Source organism: Haliaeetus leucocephalus, unplaced genomic scaffold, assembly GCF_000737465.1.
Source record: "Haliaeetus leucocephalus isolate CR32 unplaced genomic scaffold, Haliaeetus_leucocephalus-4.0 Scaffold751, whole genome shotgun sequence".
NCBI classification, from domain to species: Eukaryota; Metazoa; Chordata; class Aves; order Accipitriformes; family Accipitridae; genus Haliaeetus; species Haliaeetus leucocephalus.
Window position 1 is genome coordinate 13,451,716 of NW_010973187.1, and position 9,707 is coordinate 13,461,422.

The 9,707-nt window shown below is 47.2% G+C and overlaps 1 protein-coding gene across 1 annotated transcript in view; it reads left to right on the plus strand.

Annotated features, from left to right (window-relative positions):
- Nucleotides 1–851: 851 nt before the first annotated feature.
- CCDC3 (coiled-coil domain containing 3) overlaps nt 852–9,707 on the plus strand; it is a 48,625-nt gene continuing 39,769 nt past the window's right edge. The window contains exon 1 of the mRNA XM_010581107.1: nt 852–896. Within this exon, the coding sequence (XP_010579409.1) occupies nt 852–896 (45 nt within the window). The remainder of the gene's footprint in view (nt 897–9,707) is intronic.

Below are 9,707 nucleotides of genomic sequence, written 5' to 3' on the forward strand. Positions count from 1 at the left end.
CCAGAGAGCAGTTATGTTTTATCTTCACTGCTCAGTGTGCAAATGTCCTGAAATCCCCTGTCCTTGAATCATTAAGGATTTGAGAGGCAGAACTTGAGAGACAGAACTATTAACATGTATATGGGCTTTCCTGTGATGCTCGTCTCCACATTATCTGAGTGCCACAAACATGTTAATGGATGTGACTTCACAACTCTTATGTAGTAAGAAGATGTGACCTACCAGGCTTGGTTTTTTGGTCCCCAAATCTTATCCTTCCAGTCAATCCCCTTCTCCATCCCCACCTTTCAGCCAGATGTGAAGGTCGCGCCTCTACTCGTAGGAACACAGTCTTCAACACAAGCAAAACAAGACATTGCTCTTTAGCCTTCCCTGGTGAGGAGACCATTGAAATATTTTCCACATAAATCTCCCCAAGATAAACATGCAAAATGTAATGTTTCAGCCCGAACAGTTAATGCAGTCCAAGGAGGAGCCAGGCAGCTTTGCTGACAGGCAATATAATCCAGCAAATTATTTGCTTAGGCTGCTGCTGCTGCTGGATTTTGTAGCCTTCGCTGGCTCCAACACCACCTGCCTTGTACATGTGTCATCCACCCTTGAAGTGGTGGCCAGGGAACAGCTGTCCTGGCCTTGACATAAAACCTTGCGCTGGCTGCTCTCTGTGTGCAAACGCACCGATCTACTGTGCCACAGCAGAGCAGTCAGCCTCTCCCAACAGGTTATCAGCGAGTTGCATGGAGGCATTTCACTTAGCCAAGGCAGGTTCAGAAGTAGAGGCGTTTTCTCCTTTGTAATGCCAACGGCGTGTGGGAGCATCTCATTGCCAAGGAGTTCGGGAGCAGGACGTGATGACCAACACCATCAGCAGTGTGGCCTTCATTGCTGGCATCCAAGTGAGTCCCCGATGAACGTCGGTGGCATTGCTAACACAGCTCCTGGGGGAAGAAATTCCCCTGAGTCAGGAGGACAGTTTTGCTCAGCAACAAGACAGCTGATTCCCATGAGAGGAGGGAGCAATCTCTGGTGGGGGAGCTGGATCAGAGCTCATTTCACTACCTTGGACACATGCTTGGGTTAACTCACTGGGTTAAGCGTAGTTTTTTTATCCTTTCCTGAGGGCAATTTTTAAAATCCAAATAAACCTCCTGCACAATGGCAGGGGGGATGTGTTTTCACGTCAGCTGCTCTGTGAACACTGTGTCTTCACAGACCTGGAAAGCCCTATTCAAAAGCATACCAAAGAACAAGACCTACTCAAGACGCAGAAAAATACAGAGCTCATACACTAATGGAGCAGGGCATTGAGCCACTTTGTGAGGTTTGTCTAGATGGTTGGATGCCCATCAAACGATGGTGATGTTGGGGTCACGTTGGGAAGGCGGGCAGATGAAGGAGAGCAGATCTCTGGCTGCAGGTCAGGAGGGGACCAGCAGAGAGGCAGGGCATGACACTCAAGCTAAGCTCAGCTTTCTGCAGGACTTTCTGCAGGACTTTCTGCAGGACTTTTGTCAATGCAAGCTGGCCAGTGTGACACTGCTGAGTGGTTTTACAGAAGGGCTGACAGCTCCTGTGGGGAAATGCAGGTGTCTCTGATGGTGTTTATACTGCACACCTGCAAGCAGCGCTCACAATAATTTTTCAATATGATGTTCAGTAAGTTAAATTCCAAACATTAATTCCTTCCTTCATTCCTTCTTTGCCTAAAAATTTCCTTGAGCCATTACTTCCCACACTGCCCCTTGTCTCCTGTCCTGAGTCTTTCCTTGCCTTTCCTCCCAATTCCTCTGCCTTTCCCCTGCTGTCTCTGGTTTTCTCTTGGGCTCTGCATCACCTCAGGTCTGCCTCATCCCTCATGTTATTTCCTATTCCCTTCATCTGTGGGACTTCATGGGGTGCAGGACCATTTCTCACTCCGGTAGTAGTCTACAGTAATCTACTACTCAGTAATCCGTGCTGCCTTGCCCCCCTTTCCCACAGGTCTACCCCTCCAGATGTGCACACACATCTGTACAGAAGGGGTACTCCCAGAGCCAGGAGGCTAGAGTTAAACCCAGTTCAGGGAGCTGCCAGATTCAGTGGGATCCCCCCACCAGATCCAGAGCTCCTCGGCTGTTGGATGAAACATGGATGGCAGGCAGTTATGTTCCTTACCACATCCCTGGAAAAAAGTCAGTTACTCCACTGATTAGTGCAGTTTGAGAGAAGAGAAATGTGCTGAAAAATAAGCATATGTTGTCTTACAATGGAAAATATTTAAGTAAAAATGCTTTAAATTGCATAAAGGTGTTTTGTAAGAGAACTGTCATATACCATGAGGCAGCTTTACCGGAAAGAACATTTGTAATGAGAAACAAATCACAGTGACCTTTGCTATAGGGCTTGAAAGCAGGTTTCGTTGGGGTTGTGGAGACTCATATGCCCTCCAGCAGTGGAAGAATTAAGATGTTATGTTTAACATAAACAAGAGAGGTTTAATCCCAAATCCTCATGTGACAGCACTTTGTGTTCTCTTAAAAGTTCAGTAATTCCATAAGCAAGATGGACAGTTGGGTTATTTTAGGCTCAGCGAAAGCAAGGGAGGGACAGAAGGGACATCAAAGGGAATTAAGTCATCAGAGTAAGAACCCAGTTGTGAAAACTGAGCAGAGTGTGAGTTCAATTGCATTAACTATATAAGGTGCCAAGGTCTCTCATTATAAGATGCCTTTCTCCCCTTTTTGTTTTATCTAGGCAAACTGCAAGAAGAAAGGTTGGTCTGCATGGGACCATCCTAAGTCAGGGCCATGCAACCTCCTGGACACACATGCCCGTTCCTGCTCAGTCAGTAATAGCATGAGAGTCATGATTCTCATTGCCATATGGGTTCTACACAAGATCCTCTGAGGTCAGATGCTGGTTTCTGACTGATGAAGGAAAGGTAAGGTGGTTCCTGCAGACTGGAAGGCTGCACAGGGAGAGACGTTGTCTCTGATGACCTGCCTCTGCTGGACCTACCTGCACATCATCTCTGCATTCAGCAAAGACAGAGCAGGCTTTTGTTTGAGGGCATCTTGGCCCTTTTGAAAGGCAACCCCTTCCCCAGCTCAGGTTTGTCCTGCTGCTCCTCTGCCAGGGGCACAGGGAGAAGTCAGCCCTGGCAATCTGTTACCATTTAGCAGCACTAAATTCACTTTAGAAGAAGACGGTGTCAAACATGTTACCTCCAGCTGTGATTCAAAAATTAAAACAGATTCAACTCCTTGAAAAGATAGGAGGGACAGGATATAAATCCAGAAAACTTGAGCTATTAAAGCAAAGGAAAAACATTTCACATCTCCATCTTCTTATCTCCCAACAAGAAGCCAAATTCCTACAATATCGCTGCTGCATTAGGACTTAGGCACATACAACATCACTTTCTTCATTGCTCCCCTGCAGCTGAAGAGACCCAGTGTGAGTGACTGGGTGCTGGAGGGATGATTGTTCTGAACCCAAACCAGGCCAGAATTGCCTTCACTTGACTGAGCTAGGATTGAAGTGCAAATTTTACTTTGCCAATGCAGTTTTTCTTCAGGAGTGACCAATGGAAATTGCTCCATACTTATGTAACACTGGCCAGCAGAATAAATGTGGTTCTTGGATGAAGAAGCAGAAAACCAAATAGGATTGGTGGTGCTGCCCTCTCCCTGGCTCTTTGGAGACCAGTCTCTACAATCCAGAGCTCATCTTGGGTCTCTGCAGGAGAAAAGGAGGTTGAAAATCTGGGGCAATCAAGTGACATCATTGACTGGTCTGGTCATAGTCTGGTCATTCTGCCACCAAGTACAAGAAACTGTATTCAATTTATTCAAGGGAATGCTTGATTGTTGGATTATAAATGCCAAAACTGGGTGAGGATTTCTAATAAGAGGGTTCCATTCTCACACAGCAGACAACAGTGCTACATGGCTGGAAGCTGAAGCCAGGCAAATCAAGAATGGGAAAAAGCATTGGAACAACTCACCAAGGGGTGAACTTGTTTCTCCACCACCTGAGATTTTAAAGTGAGGGTTGGATGTCTTTCTCCCACTCTCTTCTTCCAAATTCAGTTATGATCTTGACACTGGAGTCCCTGGGTATCATCTTCTAGCTCAGTGTGCTCAGATTAGACTTTCCTAACAGTCCCTCCGCTTTTAAAACCTCTGTTTTATAAGAAGTGCATTTACCTGGACCAGGGTTCACCCCAGGGACAGGGGAATTAGACATCTTTATTCATTCCTCCACAGCTGTGGGAATGATATGTTTTGATATTTTTCCCATCGCCAGTTGTGTCAGTGGTATGTGTTATGCAGATCCGTGTCTACTGGGAGCTATGCTCAGACAGCGCGTTTTCACATTGATTTATGAACAGACTTCTGAGTGCAGCAACTTCTGGCCTCCGCTGACTTGGGCTGGAATCAGCTTGCACGTTGCTGCTATTCTTATTCTTGGACCTGCAGTCATGGCTTACGAACCAGATGCTGCAGAAATGCAGAGCTGAGGAGGTCCTTGCCTCAAAGCTCGTCTGTAAGAGCCTGGCATGAAGCAAGGGGTGGATGTGGGTAGCCAAGGGAGCCCAGGGAAAAGATGGGTGGTGAACGTGATCAGTAGTGATGAGCTAGAAAAAGAGTGCGTGTAGCAACAAGTTGGGTAGATAGTGGTGGGCCAAGGCTGGGTCTGCCCAGGAAAAGATGCTGCAGGACTCAAGACAAGAGAAGAAAGAGCCTGCACGGCATCTTTGTTATGTGAATGGTAGGAAAGGCACGTCTGGGAGAAGCTACAGGAAAAGTGTCTAAACAACCTTGAGAAGAGAGAGGAAAGTCTAAGGTGAAGATGACATCCAGGTTATGAGCCCAAGTGATAGATAAGAGGAGGTGATAGTGTCACTGATTGAGAAAGGGAGAAAGAGTCACTTGGAATGAGAGTGACAGTTCCTCTTCAGCCACGACGGGTCTGAGATGAGGGCCAGATGTCCCCAGATGTCAGGGAGCCAGGCTGAGGTGGGAGTTTGGGTAGGAGAACACAGACAGAGGTCCCTATCCAAAGGAAACTGCATTTAAATTGGTGAGACTTGTCAGAAATTGGGGCAGAGAGAGAGGAGAGCAGGACCGTGTGAGCACAGTGAGGGCAGGATGGGGAGGATGGACAGTGGGGAAGGGTGAAGACTGAAGGGGCCAAGAAAGGGCAGAAAGTTACAATGAAGGTGTAGGCGAAGATCTCCATCCATACCAACTCTTTGATCCTTCGACTCATTTTTCCATTCAAATTCTAAACGGTATTACAGAAAGCCTTTTTAGTGCTGTGCATAAAGTAAATCTTTTCAAACTCTTTGAGACAGCAGTGTATTCCCGGCTGATCCCCAAAGACAGATCCTGTTTCTTCATGGTCGTGATTACTCTTTGAAAGGAAGAAATGTAAAGAGCTACAGAGAACTTTGGCCAGGGAATATGATTTTTTTTTTTTTTTAATAGGAATCACCCAGCCCAGACATTGGTACAAAAACAGTTAAATATGATGGACCAAATGTCAAACTATGAGAAGAATGACTCAAGTTAGAGAAGCATAGACAGAAGAAGCTAACGAAAACATCTCTTCCTGCGGGGACACTAACACAGCCAAATATTCATCTTTGTAGGTCACCCAGTTTAAAGAGGGGTGGGCAGGGGGAAAGAAATCTGGGTTTGATATTTTGTACCCTGGACTACAAAGGAATCACTGCGGATATATAAATAAAAGACAGCTGGGCTGAGGTTTCAGATCACCTACACCCATCAGAAAGGCAGCCAGACTCGGAGTACCGTGCTCTCTTGTTTGATACCTGGACTAACGCTCAACTCTGTCAATACTTTAAAGGCAAAGAGAGAGACAGAGCAGAGCTATGTTTTATTAAAAAGCTTAAATCACCCGCATCGACAGAGAAACAGCAAAGAAAATGACACAGCCCTGAGGGAGAAACCTTTGGTTTAAATATCTGTAAAGATGTGTGGAAGAAAAGGAAGAGCTCCTGCCTGGGAAAACCACAACCCTGTCTCAAAGTCTACAAGACTAAGCGGAGGAAGTGAATGAATAACTGTGGCACATGCATGAGTGGCTGAAAGCGCAGCCTGAGCAGTAATTGGCTCTATTGGTGCTCCTCTGATTAGCTGGTTTTGGCTACAGCGCTCGTCAGACCCACGCTGAGTTCACAGCACAGAAGTATTCACGCTGCACTGAAGAACGTCTCAGATCAGCCAGTGGATCCCTGCAGAGAAACAGCAAACAGAGATCTGAAGGATGCAGTCTCCAGGGAGGGTTTCTAAATCCTTACTTCATGTCACTAATTCCCTGTTAGCCAGAGCTGGAAGAGAAAGGACTCCTGGAACGGATTCAGATGCTCCTGCTACTTTGCACTACCTCAGAAATGAAGGAAGAGAGAAGAAAATTGACCGTGCTTCTGTGGAGAGAAATTTAAGAGCAAAATCATGTTAATCACTGTGATCTGAATGTAGGCGGTTCTAATTCTTTACTAAAATTCTGATCTGAATGTTGCTAATGAAATCAAACAGCAAATAGCCTGAGCGACCAGCTTGTCGGGATGGGAAGGAACGGTTACACACTGATGAATCTCCGGAGAGCCTCCTGACAGGGGGAGGTCTCAGCTGGGGATGTCTCACAGAGGGCACGGGAGAAGATAGGCCACCCTGAGACCTTACAATGGCACTGGGCACAGCACCAGCAAACATAAATGGAAGAGAACAAGGAAATCAGGCACTTTCAGGTGAGACATATTTTTATTTTTATGTGAAGACTTGCATACCTACTGCGTCTGCTCCAGAGTTTTGGCCAAGCTGTCCTTTTGTCTCATTCAGCTCTGAAGTCAGCTCCATGGACTCCTGCTGTATCCTCAAAACACCGACATGACCACTCTGCAGGATGATAGAGAAATTCCAAAGAACATTAATTACTTGCTTCCACACTCTGGTAATCACCACCAAAAAGAGAGTCGGAGAGCATCACCCAGAGCCAGTGTACACCAGCAAATGCTGTTGTGTTTTCTGAGATGGCTCACTGGTTCACTCTCGCCAAATATAAGCACTTTAATTTAGACTACTAGCAGTAGCATTAAGGAAAGACACATCCATGTTTTGGGTGTGAGCTGCCCATGTCCCTCCCTTTCTCACCCTGTCCTCCTTCCCAGCTGCTACGTGGTGGCTAACTGAAATGTGAGGAATAGCAGAACAGATCACAGCTTAGATTAGATATTTCCAAAGTTATTCGAGGACAGTTGACCATTACTCACTTGCAACACACAGTAAACAGAGATGAAGCTAAAGTATGAGCCTCTTCTACCTAGAAGATATCAATGTCATGTGTGTATACAGAAGAAATCGCAATTGTGATTCACACAAGCTAAGAATTTAGTTCCCAGGACAAACCCAACCAACCTACGGTTACAAATGTCTCAGCAGCTTCTTGGGGCTCTACCTCCCCAGCAGCAGTGCTGGAGTAATAACATACCTGAGTGTTGCTGCCCACACCCAAAATGAGATTCATGTCGCTGAAGCCGCCAGGCTCTGACACCAGTCGTACCACTTGGAGAGACCATGGAGAGACCACCTTGGATGCGCTGAGCATTTCTCCCATCACCTGCAGCACTTCTCTCTTTCTTCACATGAACCCCATGTCTTTGCCAACATCTTGAAGCACCGTTTCTTAACAGAAACCTGAGGTTCATACCTCATGTACACTGGATTGCACAAAATGCCTCCAGCACTGCCCCAGCTTTGTGTGAAGTCAACAGCAGCCTCAATTCTTTGTTTTTCTCCTTACTTCTTATTTATGTATCTAAAAACTACAGAATGAGGCTCTGAAACCTTCTCTACCACAGTTTTTTCCCTTCAGTTTCCAAAGAAAAAGCAGTTTTTCCTGGTGGTTAACATTAAAAAAATATTGAGCTTGTTGGTCTGTTGGGATTTCTTGAGGATATTTTCTTCAAAAAATTCTTTTCAGGATTGTCTTTTAAGCTTTTTTTCCTGAAGGTTGGAAGCAATTTGTTGATCTTCAAGAAACAGATTATAAAAAAAAGTTAGAAAAGCTCTATCTGTCATTCTGGAGTTTTTGCTAGGAAAAAAATAATCAGAATCTGTTTCTGTTTTAGCAAGAACCAACTTTGCTTGTTCTTGTGTAAAGCTATGATGGAATACATTGTAGGACCATGCCATCATGAAATATGAGTATTACCTTTGTTAAACTCTTCAGCACACAGCTGAATCTGATGAAACTATTCCAGAGGGAGACACTTGTCACAGAAGAAGTCTTGTCTCGCTGTCATGAAGTTGGCTCAGCATTATTTAACTGATGATTCATTATTTTGCACATTATTTTGAACACCAGTCATGCACAAGGACCCCCCTGTACCAGGCACAGCGCAAACACGGAACAAAAAGGCACCTTCTGCTTCCAAGGGCCCCTAGTCCTTGTAGCGGACTGGAAAGGCAGATGGAGGCAGACAGACAGACGGAGGATGAAGTTAAAGGAACCAGCCAGGACATGCTGTCAAACTTGTAGTAACCATCACAGCTAGGGAGAGATTTAACTGGGACCATGTCTCCATGATATTGATATTCTAACAAAGGTTTTGAAGCATCCCGTGCCCATTCCTGACTCTATTATCCCCAGTGAGATCAGATGTGGGAAAAGGAGAATACTGAAATAGAAAGAGGCTATTTCGGACTGCGAGTGGTGTGGGGCCCCCGGGAATGCTCGGGAGAAGCTCCACAGCAGTTTGTATGTGGGGAGAGGGTCAGTCCCTGAGCCATCTGCCAAACAGCTGGAGAAGCCCAAAGCTGCCTCAGCCAGTTCTAGAGGGTAAACGGTGGGAAGCTTTTTATTTTTGCCTTGCTCACCAGGTGTGTTTTGAAACACGGTTGCAGGCTGCTAGGAAGAGCTGCTCTCCCCCACTTGCGAGTTTTTCTCCATCCTCACTTGAAGTGGGAGAAGTGGGTGGCCAGGGTTACAAGCTTCCCCCCCCCCCCCCCCCCCCCCCCCAGTCTTCAGTTTCCCAGGCTCTTCTTTCCCAGCCGGAGCTGTGCACAGCCCATCCTGCTCCACTGGGACCCCCGCACTTCCAGCACCCTACGAGCCACCCCTTCACCTCCCAAAGCCCTGGGTGCCCCCAGTGCCCACCCCGGGGCCAGAGGAAGCCTGGCAGCAGCTGCCCTCCCCCCGGGGTGCGCTTGCCCTTCGCATCTCTCCCCTTTTCCATCTCGCCTCTTTGCACTCTCCGTCCTGTCCACCTCTTCTTCCCTTTGCATTCCTCCTCTTTGCAACTCTGCCTTTGCATCCCTCCCCTTTGTATCCCTCCCTTTTCACCTCCCCCTTTGCACCTCTCGCGTTTACATCCCTCCCCTTCGCCTCTCTGCCCCCTTCGCATCTCTGCCTTTTCCCATCCCTCCCCTTTGCCTCTCCGCTCCTCGCCTCTCTGCCCCCCTACACCCCCTGCCCCTCTGCCCCTCCACCTTCCGCATCTTTGCCCCTTTGCCCCCCGTCCTGCTTAAATCACAGCCCTTTGGCTCTCTGCCTCCCCCCCCCTCCCCTTTACACCCCCCCCTTTCTCTTCCCAACCCCTTCCCATCCCCTCCTCTCTGCCTCCCTGCTTTTTCCACCCTTTCCCACCTCTCCCCCAGCTCCCCAGACCCCCGGGCCAGACCGCAGCGGCTCCGGACCAT